Source organism: Mytilus trossulus, chromosome 9, assembly GCF_036588685.1.
Source record: "Mytilus trossulus isolate FHL-02 chromosome 9, PNRI_Mtr1.1.1.hap1, whole genome shotgun sequence".
Lineage (NCBI taxonomy): Eukaryota > Metazoa > Mollusca > Bivalvia > Mytilida > Mytilidae > Mytilus > Mytilus trossulus.
This window is the reverse complement of record NC_086381.1, coordinates 21795602-21815253: the sequence shown is the minus strand read 5'-3', so window position 1 is coordinate 21815253 and position 19652 is coordinate 21795602. Positions and strand designations below refer to the sequence as shown.

General features: G+C 32.1%; 1 protein-coding gene across 3 annotated transcripts; it reads left to right on the top strand.

Moving 5' to 3' along the window:
• The first annotated feature begins 481 nt into the window (after nt 1-481).
• LOC134683691 (uncharacterized) lies at nt 482-17859 on the top strand. 3 transcript variants are annotated; one of them, XM_063543001.1, is made up of 9 exons: nt 482-604; nt 7530-7663; nt 8229-8353; nt 8861-9234; nt 10362-10415; nt 14121-14259; nt 15487-15602; nt 16397-16469; nt 17357-17859. In XM_063543001.1, exons 1-9 carry the CDS (start codon nt 542-544, stop codon nt 17539-17541), a joined length of 1263 nt encoding a protein of 420 aa, XP_063399071.1. In that variant the 5' UTR covers nt 482-541; the 3' UTR covers nt 17542-17859. The 3 variants fall into 3 exon arrangements, with proteins under 3 accessions (XP_063399071.1, XP_063399072.1, XP_063399073.1); XM_063543002.1 differs by lacking the exon at nt 482-604 and adding an exon at nt 4084-4228; XM_063543003.1 differs by lacking the exons at nt 482-604; nt 8229-8353 and having other exon boundaries at nt 7556-7663.
• The last annotated feature ends 1793 nt before the right edge of the window (nt 17860-19652 follow it).

Here is a 19652-nt window from a genome sequence, read left to right as displayed (position 1 = left end):
ATGTAAACATGTCCGATAGTTTGTGAAATTCAAACAAAATAGTTCAAATGTAAGACGGAAAAGCAATAATGTAGAGCACGTATTCAAAATATGTTTGAAATCAGTTCAACATTTGCTATATGTTTAGATATATAATGTCGATATAATTGCTATATTTATCTTAGAGAATTTCTAAATTAAAAAATAAGTTACGATTCGCTACACTTTTCCAATATACAAGGTTAAATTAGAACATCCCTGTTAACTTGAACTATCCAATATTTGGAATGTGCTTTAATATAAGTAAAATGGTTCTTTGTGATCAATTTTCCGCACAGACAATTAAATGATGAAATATTGTAATGTATCTAAATGTTAAGGCGTCCATTTGAATTAATTTAAATTTCAAACATCTTTCAAAATCAGGCTAAGCGATGTTAAATAACGCAAAAGGTTATTGTGGTGACATTTGAAAGATTAAATATTATTGTACGTCCTAGTGGTTAGATCAAGACACAACTTCTTCCTTTATACATTATCGGAGATTTCAATCTCGACAGACATGGCTTTATTATTACCACCAAAGGAAAATACAAGAAAAAAACACAGCGGCAGCAGCCTTATGGTAAATGAATATGTATTTCATTGTTTTATCTTACAATAACTTTTACAAACAGAGAAAAACATTTCAGTTTTGCATCGAAATTAATGTCATAATGTAAACTGGAGATATAATGAACGTCAAAATTTCAGTCCTGAAATTGTACGCCTTATTGACAAATGAATAATGAATAATTCTTTTAGAAAATCTTCAGTTCATAAATTATTTTTTTTGTATTACGATTTTTAAAATACATGTAAAAAATATATATATATATATACATATTTACACAATGATGCTATTCAAATATGTTTGGAATGATAATTTATGTATAAAATAAGGGCTATTTTGAAAGTTTAAATTATTAAGTAAAAACGTGATAATGTTGGGGTTTTTTTTGGTTTTTTGTTTGTTTGTTTTGTGTTGGGGTTGTTTTTTTTAGGGGGGGGTTAGTTTTCAAAAGCAAACTAAATACAGTTTTTCATGGAGGTAATGCAGTAATGCAGTATGAATATTTTCAGTGAGATCAGTAAAACATGTTATAGTTAAACTAGTATACATTTTTGTTTAGGGGCCAGCTAAAGCACGCCTCTGGGTGCGGGAATTTCTCGCTGCTTGAAGACCCAATGGTGGCCTTCGGTGGTTGTCTGTTCTATGTCGGGTTGTTGTCTCTTTGACACATTCCCCATTTCCATTCTCAATTTTAATAAGTAAATCTGCTATGTCGGCTCGTACTACCATAAAATATCCATAACATATCCTATAATTCCACAGTTTCCAAAGTGTATTGTTAGGCATAGGCTGTGTGTTTGCGTTACATTTTTTCAAGTATGCAATTCTCATCACATTGAAACTATTTTATTACAAACATTTTGATATACATGTGTACAAGTGAAAAATATTAACAGCAACAAATTGTGGCCCATCTATTTTCACTTTATAGACTTTCGTAACTTATCTCTTTATTTTCGCACTCCAGGGGTGCCTTGGGCATAGTAATATGGACACTTTTGGTGGTTTTTTTTCGACCTGCAGCAAAACCCTTTCCAACACAGGGTGGTCAGTTAAACTGTATGGGATGAACAAGTACGCTGCCACGCCCGGCAAGAATGGAGACTTGAATCCGGTGCCTCGTGACAACATTTTGAATCATAAAATACACCCCGACTGTCCAGTAGAAGTTCAAAATCTCCGTCCTTTACCCCGTACATTACATTACCTACTTATTGTATTTATTGTTGATTTGTTCTGTACCTAGACATACAAAATATGTTTGCCGGTGAACGTTTTGAAAACAATAATCATTCAAGCTTTATTTTTGCCATTAAGATATTAAAAGAAAAGACGTCAAATCATCACTTGTCTAATATATCGACTGTCAATGTCAACTGGTACCTTTATAACTAGCCATTGTGGTGCCAACAGATTGACCTTTTGCGCCAACCATATTTATATGTATGATTTAATTAATCATGGGTACAAGATATTTTATCAAAATAAATAAAATGACATGTTGACATTTTAGCGCAAACATTATATTTAAAAAAAAAGATGTGGTATGAGCAAAGTCTCATACCGCTAAATGACAAATGTGAATTAATTCAAACGAGAAAACTAACGATATTATTCATTAACAAAATAATGAACGAAAAAACAAATACTAGTATGCAACATGGAAACAAACGACAATCACTGAATCACAGGCTCCAGACTTGGGACAGCCATATACAAAATGTGACGGAATTGAATATTTTAGTGGTCGCCCAACTCACCTAACTCACCCTAATCGTTGGATAGTAGTGCAACAGAACAATACAGGAACTGTACAAAACAATAAACACACAACACATATGATCAACAGCAACAAACAAAAAACACCCAATTACAGGCTCCTGACTTCGGACAGGGACATAAAGAATATGGCGGGGTTAAACCTTTCCCCTAATCAGCGACATTGGTGTAACAGTAGAACAAAAGAAAAAACTATAAAAATATAAGATTCAAAAATTCTTAACTCATCCGTTGGAAACAAATAAAAATCATCTAACAAAACACAGTGTTGTTGTGGCCTGGTCCTTGTTCATGTCACCAAAAAATAAAGACATTTTATCCAGTTTTAGCGTGAGACTTATCCGTTAACCACTATTTTCGATTGCAGATCTTATTGAAAACTTAGGAGGTTGCATAAATCACCATACTAAGTCCGTCAGCAGTCATTTATGGTTGCCTATTTTGAAAATGAGTGTTGCAACAAGCAGAGAAAGGAAGGAAACGTGAAAGATGTGGCTATTGTTAACTAGTCAGGTGCAATCATCAAATAACAAACAACAGCATAAATTAGAATAAGAAATATCGATGTACATGTATATGAACATTAATAAAGACTAGAAACAGGTTCTATCAAAATTTGGTTGATAATTCAAATATTATAAACCATTCTTAGGGATCATTTTGGGCGTTCACTGAAACATAAATTTAAGATTAGTGCTGTATGTTTAATGACACCACATTTTGCAAATATTGTTGACTCTTGATACAATGCGAATGTATTATTTGTACTAAACATAAATTTATGTCGCTCAAAGGGACATTGAAAATTTTACTTTTGCTTAAACTTGTAAAACATTTAGCTCTAAAATGGGCTATATATTAGAGCTAAAACGTCGGATTTTTTTCCACTCAATTGTTTAACAATGCTCAAACCTCCACTGTTAAGTGTACAATAAGATAAGGTATTTGCCAAATGAGTTTATTTCACCCCCTGTAAATGCATAGTGAAAAGTACAGAATATCACGACAAACTAACTATTCGTCCAGCTGGACGCGTTTTAAACTTATCAACAGACACATATCTGCCACTACCTCCGAATTCTCCAAAGGACAAAATTTTTAAAAATAACCGATTGACGAATACTCAAAACGTCGAAAGAAAAATCATTGTTTCAAATGCAGTAGCGGAGCCAGAAATTTTCATAAGGGGGAAAAGGGAGTGGCGCTGACTGAAATAAGGGGGGCCGCTCCAGTCATGCTTCAGTGATTCCCTATATAATCAACCAATTTTTCCAACTATAAAGGGGGGCCTGTGCCTACCCACACCCTTCACCTGGATCCGCCTATGAAATGAACATTGATATATATATAATAAGATCAGAGATATATAGATATATCAAAAGTGGGTATTTAAAATTCAATCTACTTATGTATCACAAAGTTTAATATTGCATTTAAAATATTTCACGTTTGCGGTAAAAAGGTTATAACATAACTGTGACGTGTTTTTTTTTTTTTTAATTTTCATTATAAATTTATTGACTTGTCATACATGCATACATTATAAAGATTAAAGTGCAGGTGAATGACAACATGTTTACAAACGTCATTATATCCTGTAGGTACGATACACATCATCAAACCCTAAATGCGAAGGTGTAAAATCGTACTTTTATTCATGTCTGGTTTTTATACACTAATACCCAACCATTCTTTTAATATATGTTTTACATCATGAAAAAGAAACTCCTTGTTTACAATGACAAATTTCAAAAATTTAAACTTTAATCTCGAGTTTTCAAGTGTTTGCCCCATGTAAAGTTATCATCCGACACAAAAAGGGAATCAGATTTACAATAATTTCAGATGGCATTAGCGGTAGGTAAACATTCAATTTATTTCCGTCAAATAATTTTAAGGGTAATATTTAAAATTCAATTTATCATCAAGTTTACATATCGGATCGGATAAGATAATTTAAATTAACATAGTTGAAATATATATATAATATTAAAAAAATCACAATAATATAGTCATAGTGTTTATTATGACAACGCCCGTTTGCATCTAAATTTTTTTTTGAAAAAACGTCAATTTTCCCATCAATGTATTTCACTCTAGGGGGATTGGTAAAATATCTCTGATTTTTTTCTCAAAATATCTATAATATCACGACTTCTTTAGCAAAATAATGTCGTATGTTCAACCTAATTTATGACCTGGACCTAAGCCCACGACACATCTATGCAGGGCCACGACATGAAATTTTGTCAAATTGCAAGTCATCTCTGATAGTCGTACGACAGTCAAACGATATTATGAACATCGTGGCGCTGTCGTGTGTCATGTGACGAAAATCGGACTTGCACCTTTTTTGCTCTACGATTTTTTTGTCATGTCACTGTCTTGTGGCTGTCGTGAGAGTGGATTACCACAGTCGTGCGATAAACACATTTTCTTGGGTACCAACATAAACCCTTTTAATAAAACAATCCCACGACTGTATTACGAGTGTCTGACGACTGTCACAAGACACTCGTAATACAGTCGCACGATTGTCTAACGAATACCAAATTTCGTACGATGCTCGCATTACATAGATTGTCTGTCGTACGAAAGTGGTACGTTCTTCGTGCAACATATTTTCGTTTCATTTAGAAGAATACAATTAGGCGGGAATGAATGTTTTTGCGACAAACCCACGACAGTACAATTACAATTCTTTTTTTTTCTGTCGTGTACCAATAGTGGAACCATCGTGGAATCATCATGGACATGTCGAAGCTGATGTGACTACTCAAAAACTCAAAAAAAAAATCATTCTGCACGACGTTCATATGTAGCTAGAATATAAAGATTCAGTCAAATTTTGAATATCTTATATTAAAAAAAGTAACGACAGTCAACAGAAACAAGAATAAACTAGAGGCTCTAAAGAGCCTGTGTCGCTCACCTTGGTCTATGTGAATATTAAACAAAGTACGAGATGGATTCATGACAAAATTGTGTTTTGGTGATGGTGATGTGTTTGTACATCTTAATTTACTAAACATTCTTGCTGCTTATAATTATCTCTATCTATAATTAACTTGGCCCAGTAGTTTCAGAGGAGAAGATTTTTGTAAAATATTACTAAAGATTTACGAAAAAATTGTTAAAAATTGACTATAAAGGGCAATAACTCCTAAAGGGGCCAACTGACCATTTCAGTCAAGTTGACTTATTTGTTAATCTTACTTTGCTGAACATTAATGCTGTTTACAGTTTATCTCTATCTATAATAATATTCAAGATAATAACCAAAAACAGCAAAATTTCCTTAAAATTAACAATTCAGGGGCAGCAACCCAACAACAGGTTGTCCGATTCATCCTAAAATTTCAGGGCAGATAGATCTTGACCTGATTATCAATTTTACTTCATGTCAGATTTTCTCTAAATGCTTTTGTTTTTGAGTTATAAGCTAAAAACTGCATTTAACCCCTATGTTCTATTTTTAGCCGTGGCGACCATCTTGGTTGGTTGACCGGGTCATCGGACTCATTTTTTAAACTAGATACCCCAATGATGATTGTGGCCAAGTTTGGTTAATTTGGCCTAGTAGTTTCAGAGGAAAAGATTTTTGTAGAAGTTAACGACGACGGACGACGGACGACGACGGACGTCAAGTGATGGGAAAAGCTCACTTGGCCCTCCGGGCCAGGTGAGCTAAAAATGATAGAGAAACCAAATTCAAAACTTCATCGGAATAAATATATCAATAAGGACAGTTTTTATAATAAATTTAAACAAATTAAATCACAAATTTGTGTAAAGGTCGAGGAGCAATAATATGGCTAATTCACGGATTTTGGTAAAATTTTTGCATACATCTTGGCTCGTAGAACAACTATTGATATTGAAAAATAATGAATTTATCTCTTTCATTATGTTAAATATCTCTCACTGAATTCTTTTTAGATATGTGAAGATGGGTATAGAAAGCGTATGAAATCGGCAGAATTTGTTTTTCTCAAATGTTCAATTTTAATTCCAAATGTTTTCCCTAAACAATTATGTTGTTGATACATATATATATTTCCGTTTTAAGGATATAAAATACTCATAAATATTATGGTCTCCAACGTCGATTTTATGTGCTTTCTATATACATTATCACATATTTTAAAAGAATTCAATCAATAATATTTTAGAGATAAAAAAAAAAAGATACTAGACGCATTTTTTGAAATTTTCATTTACAGTTTAAGGAACCAAAAAATTATTCAGATATAATAAATGAATACATGTACCACTTTTAAAGTTCTTAACTTGAACAGTTATAGGAACTCGTTGCGAGAATAAATAATTTTTAAGTCTTAACCCTCCCCCTTTTTATTCATAATCAGTGCGTATTACCCAGTCTTTTCCCTTTTTGTTAAGAGTGTTGTCTCTTTGACATATTCTCCATATTTCCATTCTTAATTTTATTAAACAATAAACCTCTGATCATATCTGCAATCAAAATATTTCTAAATGATGTATTCAAAGAAGCGAACAAACTCAGCTGAGACAATAAAGACAACAATAAATATGTGACACCAATGCCAAGCTCTCAATACAATAAACAAAACAAAAACCAAACGAACAGACAGAACTATACTGACTAGATTATGTATATGTACAGTAGCATTGACGATATTGGTGGATGTTAAGATATTACAATTAGAAGGCGTTCACTTGATCTGTTATCTTATTATTAAAACTGTTTTTCTTGTTTGATTTATAAAAAAAAAATTGTACTTAAGTGAAAGTTCTTCTCATAAAGCATGTTATACCATGTTCTACTAAACATAAAAGAAACAAAACTAGATTGATGATATGTAAGTACATACAGTTCAAGATATAGGACATGTTCTGGGCTATATATTAATGCTAGAGTTCACACTGCAGTTGTTGTCATGTCATTGACGTATGCTATTCATTTATTTTATGGTCATTCATCCGCTACCATTTAAATCAACAACCGTATATAAAGCAATTTTTGTCTACGCAGAAAATATCAGTTCAATAATCATGTATACACGAATACCAAAAGTTAACGATAAAAAGATATATATACAAAATTGGACCGCGGAAACACTTGACAACTGTGGTTAGTAAATCGATTTTTTTTTTAATTTCGTTTTATTCGATGTAGGCTTTAGCTGCAGGTTCGCTGTCGTTTGCAAAGGTACATGCCCATGATGTGGAAACTCTGGAACAGACAGAGAAGAGTCTCGAGAAAGAAATCTGTAGAGAAAACAGGACACCTCCGAAAGGTTCGGTCGCAAAGTATGTAGCTTAAAAAGTATCTCAAACAAACAATATATGACGATTAAAAATGAGCATAGAAGTATGATCGTAAGCGAAGGCAATCACTTAACCAAATATAAAAAGATTCATTGATGATACGGTTGAAATCTGGGGAACTGTTCGAAAAAAAACCCACCTTTTTTTAATTTGCTATTGAACAGAAAAATCATCGATTAGCCCAAATCTTTGCCATGGTTCTAAGGCTAGTACAAATAAATTATATACCATGAATATTTGATAACAAGCATATTGCTATTGAACTCTTGACAGTTGTTTTAAGGATTGAAAAATTCATATATATATATACTCAAAGCTAGTCAAATTTTTAGCTGTACAAATAGTTCATACTTACAGTTAATTTAAGATGGCTTTCCTTAGAGTCTTTTATAGGCACGAAAAGGGTAATTTTGATATAATTGTTTGATTATTTTAAGAAACTGTGTGACAGTGAACGTTAGCTGCTTGTAGTAATTTAAATTGTGATTAAGATTATTCACATCACAAGTAGTTACTGTGGATAAGAATATGATTTCCTCTTTTGTAGGATAAGACATCACGGCGAGAGATTGCTTCACAGTAAACAAGTACTAATGGTAGTAGTGATACTCAACATTATTGACTGTATACTGGTGATGGGAGAGTTAATTTTTGATATACATTACCTTGTTGGTATGTACAAAGTGCCTAGTGCTATGGATTTTAGCCTCTCTATTTTTTCCTTAAACTTTATAGTTCCCAAATCCCTCCTTTTTGTAGCTTACAAATTACATATTTTTAATCGCTGAGATATTTATATCCATACTAATAAATACTAGATGAAATTAGAATAATAACGTATTTATGAAAATTAAATTTGGAGCTATATTTGTACCTGCCCAAATAAGCATTGTGAAGTATTCTTCGAACACTCTCCAACCATTTGTATTCTTAAAGACAATTGTATTATGTGGAAGAGTTAGGTTTTTGATATTCCTTCTAGTTAATATTTCAAATATTTCAGACCCGATGAAAACTAACAAAAAGGGAACACTGTTCAAATGATATCAAATCAAAAATATGATAGGAAAAAATAAACAAGAGTCAAATACAGGTCTTCCGTCCTTTATATCTAAATCACCTTGAATACTTTGTAGATTTCTGAACATAACTTTTACCACCATTTTGCATTTTTTACAGATGTTTTAGAGAAATCAGAAAACATATCAGACAGTTTTATGTTCAAAATGGAAACCAAGTATCCAATTGATCTTAGAGGCATTGATGATATCTCAGATCTTTATGACAAAATCATGCATTCGACAATTCACTGGAACACGTCTGAAGTAAATCTGAAAACAATGTATGCCAATGACAAAAACTTGACATACTTAACATTAGCTGGCAATGACAGCTTAAACATTCGGTATAAACGAAGAACAGAGAAAGATAGTCAAAAAGCTTCAAACACAAAAAGACGCAAGAAACGCCACAAAGAACATACAATCGAAGAAGATATTGCTCATGGATTTCATAAAGCTAGCATTACAATACTAGCCATCCTTGTGGTAGAGGTAAATTAGTTTAAAATAACCGTGTGGACTGTGTTTACTATTTCATAATCTGAACTTCGGTTTTGAGAATTAAATCTGTTCACACAGTTGTTGAATAAAGTTTCAAAGACAAAAAGACTGTAATCCAAGAAGAAACGTTGCTTTTAACGTGATAAATGGTACCTTTGATAACTATTTACATCACTGGGTCGATGCCTCTGCTGGTGGACGTTTCGTCCCCGTGGGTATCACCAGCCTAGTAGTCAGCACTTCGGTGTTGACATGAATATCAATTATGTGGTCATTTTTATAAATTTCCTGTTTACAAAACTTTGAATTTTTCGAAAAACTTAGGATTTTCTTATCCCAGGCATAGATTACCTTAGCCGTATTTGGCACAACTTTTTGGAATTTTGGATCCTCAATGCTCTTCAACTTTGTATTTGTTTGGTTTATAACTATTTTGATATGAGCGTCACTGATGAGTCTTATGTAGACGAAACGCGCGTCTGGCGTACTAAATTATAATCCTGGTACCTTTGATAACTATTAACATAACAATTACTCTCATTTCTATAATGAAATTGGTGTCAGATGGAGAGTTTGTTTTACTTTTACTTATAATTCCTTACATTTATAACTTGTTCTACCTTTTACAAGCAAATTTCAAACCTTAATTTATCCATAAAAAAGATAAATCAGAACTAAATTATCATTATGATATCTTATTTAAATGGAAAGAAAGCAAAGCAAAACAAAACAAGTGGTACTTGTGTATCAATGATAGAGGAACTCTTTAATTGAGTTCACTAGATTAGTAAGAAGACAGTATTTTATAGGCTTCTCTTCCACTTTTTAAATGAGTATTTAACATTCTAACCCGTTTATATGGAAAAAACATCGTTTTTGTGTGGGTTATATAAAAAAGAAGATGTGGTATGATTGCCAACTGTCCACAAAAGACTAAAATGACACAGACATTAACAACTATAGGTCACCGTACGGCCTTCAACAATGAACAAAACCCATACCGCGTTATGTTTGTTTTTATTAATTTTATTAAATTATGTACTTGTTGTATAAGTAACATCCCACGCCATAAAATTGAAACTTCCGTATTTTTCTAGTTGTTTGTTGTTTTATGTTAGACAGGGTTAAAGATGTTCTGCTTAGGAGCACACATGCTAGAGAACAAGTTAGAGGTAATATTATACTATACTATACTCAATGAGTTAAAACGTTCATAGGAATTGTAATTAACACTCCTTTTTTAAAGTTGCAACGGTAAAGAGATACATGTTAAAAACATAGAAACTGATAAACAAAACAAAACGAAGGGTGATCTAAAGTGCTCGACAGTTACTTTTCAATTTGTGGCAGTCGTCGTATTCCTCATGGCAACCTCATACGCAGGTTTGGCCTGAATGTTGATCAACATGAATGGAATTGTTTTCTCTCAATCTATTTATGATAGTGGAATACTACTGTTGCCTTCTATGGGAAAAATATAATTCGTCCGTTTTATCGTAAAGTTGAGGTCTGAAAAACTCACACTATTTAGGTGTAATACCACCATTGATTTTTCCCTATTAGTCTTTGTTAAATTGGCACTTTTAAAAAAAATGTACAGTATTTACCTTTATTTCAACCAAAGAAATACTTTGCATGTATAAAGTTTAATCCTTTCCAGTGAAACAGTAAAAATTTCACACTGCATTTCATTGCATATAAGAAAGTAACCAACGCCGGAAGTAAACAACCCAATTTTTACACTGTTATTTACTGGTTACCTGCTTTGGTAACTTTGTAACCTTAACGTTCCAAAATATTTTAAAATAAAAAAAAACATTTCAGGCCAAACCTGCATATATATTACAGTTAATTGCTATTAATAAGTATTGCATTATGCATTTTGTTTATATAAATTATCAGTATTTAGTTCTAATACAATCTTAAATCAATCCTAATTCTATCTCACTTTTGAATGATAGTTTTTCATGTGTGACGTCATGCTGTTTCTAAATTTCATAAATTCAAATGTGGCATAACGTTTGTGCCTTTTCGCCATCGTATGTGACGTAACATTTTTTAAATTACGTTGACGCCTGGACTGATTCGGGTGTGTCTATTCTGTGATAAACTTAGCATCATGTATTCGGGTTTAGTTTTCTGTAATTAGTTAATACTTCAGTTTCATTATGTATATCTCTTTCATATTCATTTGTTAAAATTTACTGTTTGCAATAGCATTAAGTGTTCTATATAATGAGGATGTTCTTATCCCGTGCATAAAACAATGCCGTATTTGGCAAAACCTTTTCAACTTTTGATCTTCAGTGCTGTACAACTTTGTACCTTTTTCACTTTCGATCTTTTATATCTGGGCGTTATGTATTCGGGTTTAGTTTTCTGTAATTAGTTTATACTTCAGTTTCTTTATGTATATCTCTTTCATATTCATTTGATAAAATTTACTGTTTGCAATAGCATGAATTTTTCTATATAATAAGAATGTTCTTATCCCGGGCATAACAACAATGCCGTATTTCGCGAAACCTTTTCAACTTTTGATCTTCAGTGCTGTACAACTTTGTACTTTTTTCACTTTCGATCTTTTATATCTGGGCGTCACTGGTGAGTCTTGTGTGGACAAGGCGCGTTTTTGGCGTATTGAATTTTAAACCTGATGCTTTTTGTTATCTATCAATCATGTTTTTCTTTGTCTAATATGTTCTTCTATTTATTTGTATTGTAGTCCTGTAATATTATGTTGTCATTTCAATGTTATATTTAACTTTGCCATTTAAGTGCGAGGTTTGGCATGTCACAAAACCAGGTTCAACCCACCACTTTTATTCCCCTTTAAAAGTGTCCTGTACCAAGTCAGGAAGATGGCCATTGTTATATTATTGTTCTTTTCTGTGTGTGTTGCATTTTAACGTTGAGTCGTTCTGTGTTTTCTCTTATTTTTGAGATATTGAGATAAGACGTGGCACGGTACTTGTCTATCCCAAATTCATGTATTTGGTTTTCATGTTATATTTGTTATTCTCGTGGTGTTTTGTCTGATGCTTGGTCCGTTTCGGTGTTGTGTCGTTGTTCTCCTCTTATACATTTAATGCGTTTCCTTTGGTTTTAGTTTGTTACCCCGATTTGGTTTTTGTCCATGGATTTATGAGTTTTGAACAGCGGTATACTACTGTTGCCTTTATTTATAAGACCATCAAATAAAAAAAGAATGATGCTTTCAGACTTCCAACATACATATTTACGACTCAGAAAAATGTAAGTGCATTGAAATGCAGTGTTTATTTTCTACAACTGTCAAATTCAAGGGAATATTTTTTTAGGCCTACTTTCGTATGCAACCGGATGCGACGTACCATGATTTGGTGGTATTACACCTAAATTTCTAGATGTAATTCCGAATAAAAAAACCAGGTTTATATCTGTGGTTCATATAACAACCTTTTTTATAAAATGGATGGTTCGATATACATACAGTATTGAGATTTTTTATTGTGTCGCTGTAGTTAAAACAAATCGTTGGTGTTCTAGGCTTTATGATAGTTTGATATGAGCGTCACTGATGAGTCTTATGTAGACGAAACGCACGTCTGGCGTACTCAATTATAATCGTGGTACCTTTGATAACTTTTTACACAACTGGGTCGATGCCACTGCTGGTGGACGTTTCGTCCCCGACGGTATCACCAGCCCAGTAGTCAGCATTTCTGTGTTGACATGAATATCAATTATGTGGTCATTTTATAAATTTCACGTTTACAAAACTTCGAAAAACTAAGGATTTTCTTATCCCAGGCATAGATTACCTTATACGCCGTATTTGGCACAACTTTTTGAAATTTTTGATCCCCAATGCTCTTCAACTTTTTACTTATTTGGCTTTATAATATTTTGATATGAGCGTCACTGATGAGCCTTATGTAGACGAAACGCGCGTCTGGCGTACTGAATTATAATCCTGGTACCTTTGATAACTTTCTATTTAGGATTGATTGTCATACCAAACAATTGAAAAGATGACTATACGGTATGTTGAAGACCGTACAAAGAACTGTAACTATCCTTTGAGCGTTGCATATTTGTCTTAGTAGCAATTTCACAATTATATCTCTTTACTTTTATTTAGATCACTCAAATTGAGGATATTATGCATATTTATCGGTAAATGTGAAAATAAAGGATAATGCTAGTTACATTTCATTTTCAAAGGGAAGCTCACGTATAAAAGAGGGACGAAAGATACCAAAGGGGCAGTCAAACTCATAAATCTAAAACAAACTGACAACGCCATGGCTCTTTCTCATACAAATAAAAGATTAATTGTCAATAGGAGTATCTTGGTGTCACATAAATAATGAAATGTTGAAAAACACGTCCACCAAACAAACAAACAATTTAAAGTTATCAATGACAAAATCCAGGTGTATATACACTACAACCTACTACATTTAAAATAATAATCAACGGGAAAACATGAACAAGCAAAAAACTTTGAACATGTAGTATTGCATATGAGATAAATTATATAAAAATAAAAATATGCTGAACCAAAATGAAACGACAACAGATACTAAAGACAAGTTTTGTTATAAATAAATACTAAAATTAAATGTTGTCAATCTGAGTAAGAAAAACAATATTCCCTTTTTGAAATATTTTCATCCTTTTTTTACATTTAACTCGAAATAATCCGAAAAGTCTTTAGCAAAAATTATAATGTTGGTTAGTTTAAGTTTGTGAAAAGGATTGAAATATCTGAAATAACTTTACCATATCTTATTGTAAACTATAATTTTGCAGATTTTAGAAAGTTGATAACTATTTTCTTTCACTTACTAAAAACTCTTTTAACATAGTTGTTATTTCTGAATTATTAACAGGTATTTGATGGCTTCATTGTTTTTGCATCGTTCATCCTGGACATTGCATTCATCAAAGGAATAACAATGTACTCCATACAAGAGTTTGTCTTCATATTGGCATTCTTAGTCCCATGGAGAGTTTTGAGAGTTGTTAATAGTAAGTGCAATAATCTTTAATTAAATTATATTAAAAATGTGTCACAAGGGTATATTTGTTTATAATATTGCAATTCTCTCTCTTTCTATAACTATTTAATTTACATAAAATACATGCAATTAATATAATCAGAAAAAAAGAGATGTGGTATGATTGCCAATGAGATAACTATAGACCAAAGTGCTCAGTAAGGATGTTTCCCTTCCTATCTATTGAGTGATGAAAATACGTACCAAATTTCAAGACATACACACTTTAACAATAGGTCCTAACCTGTAGGTACAGATACTGCATATACAAACGATTAAAACACACCAATACTATGTAACAAACTGTAAATATTCCCGATTATAAAACAGTGTTAATATTTATATAAAAAAACTAAATAAATCAAAGTAGCATTCAGACAAAATTATCAAGTATACAAGGATTATATTTAAGCACTTCAGACGTACCTTTCTTCAACATGAATAAGCGAGTACGTTCTAATCAAAGCAGTTTGGAGGTAAAATTAATTGCAAAATTGACGAACACTATGAGGAACAGTTTACAGCATGACCAAACATCAAAGTTGTAACGACAAATACAATCAATTGGGTAACACAATCTCCACTGATCGGGTTGACATCACATGCTCTAGAGGGATAAACAGTATGTCTCTATTAGTGATATCCGGTGTGCTGCTCACCAAGTAGATTTTATTAAACCGACATATAAATACTCTGTAACTGGCATCAATAAACTTGTTAAAACAGTTTATGTTCATTGAATTTAACAAAAATGAGGACATCCTTTTGTGAGATAGCCACTCAACTCAAAAAATGACAAATTTACAGCGAGAAGAAAATAAATACAGATACCAGGATTAAAGTTATGTACGACAGACTACATAAGACTCATCAATGATTCTCGAATCAAAACGTTAAAAAGCGCAAATGAAGTACACATAAAAACAAATATATCAAAGGTTTTGCTAAACATATATTTTTCAACAAAAGAAAGGTGTCGATGCATTGTTTCAAGATCACAATATGAAAACTGTTAATAAATTTACTTGAAACGACCAAAATTCAAAATTAATGCCGTAAACCAAATACTGATATTGTTCGTAAGTAAGTCTAAGAGTTCCAGGATTTTAGGATTCCACATTCTCCAGGTGTGATGTCAAAAAAAGCATCCTATCTATCAACATTTATATTCACATTTTATAAATTTATCTTTCTTTAGGCCTCATAGTAGCAATCATTGATCACGAACATTTCCGAATGAAGCTTTTATATAAACAAAAGAAACAAATATCAATACAGATGAAAGATGCCAAAAAGGAATTAAAGTTGTATGAGGTATGGTTTAGCAAACATGCAGTGTATTAAATTTAATACAGCTTTAAGATATGTTATAAAACTGTAAATTTAATTATGCTTGATAGTTTATGAAACATTTCGAAAAACGATCAGCATGATATCGCTTGTCGATTGACTGTTTTACACTGTGTTCCTGTCTTGGTACATGCCTCGAGTGACAGTTGGGATTTGGAATTGTTGCATGATACATACATTGCGACATTTTCATTTCGATTGAATAGAATTATATAGACATTTTTTTTCATATGGGACGACTGATATATGTGAATAAGAGATTTGAACATTGGTACCGTATTCTTCGACTTTCACATCACTTTGTTGTACATAACCTAGGGATATAGTCTAGCTTGACAATAACGAAGAAAAAACACATACATGTATGATATGCGCATCTAGTGAAGAAAAATTGGTACCGTGAATGACGATGCACAAAGCATAAGTATCTAAAATTCAATTTTGAAGATAAATGAATCATATATGATGTTCATATAAAAAGAGAGATGCGATTCAAATTTCAAATGGCACACTTAATAAAATAAAAGGTTAAAAAAAGAATACAAACGTTTAGAACTGCAAGTCAACATGTGGCTTTCAACACTCAAACCCTATATTTAACTCAATCAGGCGAATAACTCAATGGGAATCATTTGAATAGAAAACCTATAGGGCTTGTGTATGCTGATATCATTAAACGAAAATATGCATTGTAAAAATACGTCAATTTGTTCATGTAAGATTCCAATTATATGATTTAAAATTACTTATCCTTTAAGAAAAGCTTGCAGTCTGTTGAACAGCTATGCCTATGTTCAGGGATACCAGAGTATAAAGTCAAGAGTTGTTCAGGTTTGTAAAATGTAATAATTTCCTGTACAAATCCCTTTATTACAGTTGATCAAATCATTTGTAATACTAAGGTTTTTTTTACCCTGACATAGATAGTCTAAGCAAGTTTGACAGAAACTTTTGTAGTTTTGGTTTTCAAAATTCTTTATGTATATGACCCGCGCGTATGAGTACTACATTATAACCTGATATATTTAATGGTTAATGTTAGTTCCGGTTAATGACTGACATTTTATCCCCTAGAGTATTACCATTCCGGTAGTCAAATCATTTATACTGACATAAGATAGCGATGCTGTTTTCAAAATCAAAATTTCAAAATCATCAGAAACCCTTAGAATTTAAATACACGAACAAAAGAGGTCCATATCATAGAATTACGCAAGCTTTCTTATGTAGAAAATGCTGGATCAAACCTTTCTCATTCCAAGAATAGATTTCCTTAGTCGTATTTGGAACAAGTTTTAGGAATTTTGGGTCCTAAATGCTCTTCAACTTTGTACTTAATTGGCTTTATCATAACCTTTTTTATCTGAGCGTACCCGACGAGTCTTATGAAGACGAAACGTGCGTCTGGCCTTTTAAATCATAATCCTGGTACCTTTCATAACTATTATAGTCAATAAGAAAATCAAGGTTGTTTATATAATTTTTAGTTTTGTTTCAAATGTTTTGTTTTGTTTGTATATAATAAATTCTTTTAACATTTTACCAATTATCAATGTACACAAGAAAAACCATAAGTTACAAAACTAAATTCTATATAAACCACCTTGATGTTCTAAACACAAAACTAGTGTTTAAGATTCTGGTAATAAATGTCTTTGTACCAAATTGCAAAGATAATCTTTATGTTTTGAAAATGTATACATATGTGGTATTTTTAGCTCATCTTAAGAGCAGAAAGAAGAAACTTATAGGATCCTGCGGATCTTTACAACGGATTGTTACTTTCGAAGCTGAAGAACATACGTCCATGGTTAAAGATTATGAAAATAAAGATGACAACAGTGATACATTTAAGATGAACTCTAGAAGAGCTAACAGTTTAGACGATGTATATAATCCTTGATATGTGACAGTTTTAATTCTCTTCTATATGACCGCGTAAAAGTATGAATTCACAACAGAGTAACTACAGGATCAAGAGAATTGATAGGACTATGTTAACATAGAATGTGTGCACGTTTTACATAGATGCAAGCTATGATTTTTTCAATCATGTGATGATTCCTTTAGTTCGTGTTGTTTATTCTTTAGTTTTCTATGTTGTGTTATGTGTACTATTGTTTGTCTGTTTGTCTTTTTAATTTTAAGCCACGGCGTTGTCAGTTTGTTTTAGATTTATGAGTTTGACTGTCCCTTTGGTATCTTTCGTCCCTTTTTCATACAGAATGTGTTTCTATTTTCTATCTATTAGAATATAATAGAAGATAATGTTGTTGTTTCTTAATATCTAAAGTGTGATTTATAGCACATAGTGGAGTAGAAATAGCATGTTATTGCAACTACATCAGTATATTTACGGAGGATTATATCTACATGTATATCGAAAATTGAATGTAGGTATTTTAAATGAAACATTTTTACTGCCTTTAATTGTTTGTAGCTGTTTAACAATAAATATATTAGCATAAGTTGTATGCATTCAATAGTGTTGACAAATGCATGTTACGTTTAACGTTTAAATAATCCAATTTTCCAAAATTCAAAGCAATGCCAAAGGAACTATAAAATTCCAATATAGTATTGTTTTCTCCTAGCGGTATAATTAGTTTCTGTATGAAAGTAACTGCCTCTGGTATCTTCGTTTTTTATATTTGTCTTGTTAAAACCTATATCTATCGAGAAATTGTAAGTAAGAACGTCTTCCAAAACAAGTTATGAACTGAAACAACCTCGATGCCTAATTGTCTGCAAATTAAGAAAAACCTGTGATATAGTTATAATGGAATAACCGTTTCACAGAGGATATCGGATATGTTCCTGACGTCGTAACTACAACATAAGAACGAACTATGAAAATCCGTTAAAAACGGTTTAACTCATCAGATGGATACAAATACTACATAGATTGGACATGCCAGGTATTATGGAAATCTATTAATTTTGACAGTTTTACAGGGCAAATAAAGATAAGTTTGATCACACCTTCTCCCATCTGATGCAAATAAAGGTACAACTCCTCTGTCAAAGTTCATCTACACTGCCCGTCTTTTGGGTTAACGTTAATGTCTTCTTGCTCCTCGTTGACCATTCACTATTATTGTGTTATGTGCCCTTATGTGCATGCATGACACACAGTGTTGTTATTATTATTTGTTTTAACTTGACGTTTACAAAAGAGTCAGAGATCAAACCCTATGATACAAAGAAACATGGAAAAAATTCAAAATGAAAACGACGAAATGACTAACAGCACTACAAAACAAATTTTAAGACTAAATACACAAATGTAAATGCAAAGTTTTGTTTTATTGAGACGGTTTGGTATGTTAGCTTACGGATTGTCTATTAGTTATTAAGAATTAGTATTGTGATATTTTATTATTCTCGGCATAATTAAGGTAAAATATACCTTCTAGATCATGAAGTCACTTCACGATTTCGTCTGTGTTTCCTGTTTCTTGCACATGCATCTGAGGTGTCAACTTATCTTTGATGACCTGAGCTGTTGCTACAGTTTTGCTCCGAATAAGAAGTATATATTTCAAGTAGTTTATTAACGTTTTCTAGAAAATGAAGACAGTTATGACCAAGTTTGATTTCATTTAACGATGCAGATCTTTTGTCAACGAGATACCACTGCAGAAGTGTATGCACATAATACAACCTGGTGCCAAGCTTGATTGAATAATGACAATAATGTAATTAGAATCATGCACGCCATATAGTGTTTTTAAAACAACTTGATTACAAAAACTCAAAGTGACTATACTATGGTATATAGATATGAAAAAACGTGCATCGTCTCGCAATATTATCGTGGACATTTTAGTTTTTGTAATTATTTTTTATGTTTTTAATTTTCTGATTCAATATTTTCAAAAGACTGGGTTTCAAACACAAACACCATACAATACTTTTTAAACATGCCTATCTGGTGCTCAAACGGATTCGGTATCTTGCAATTTTCTTCTTATGGCCGAATGTTGCAAATTTGTTTCGAGAAGAATACGAATA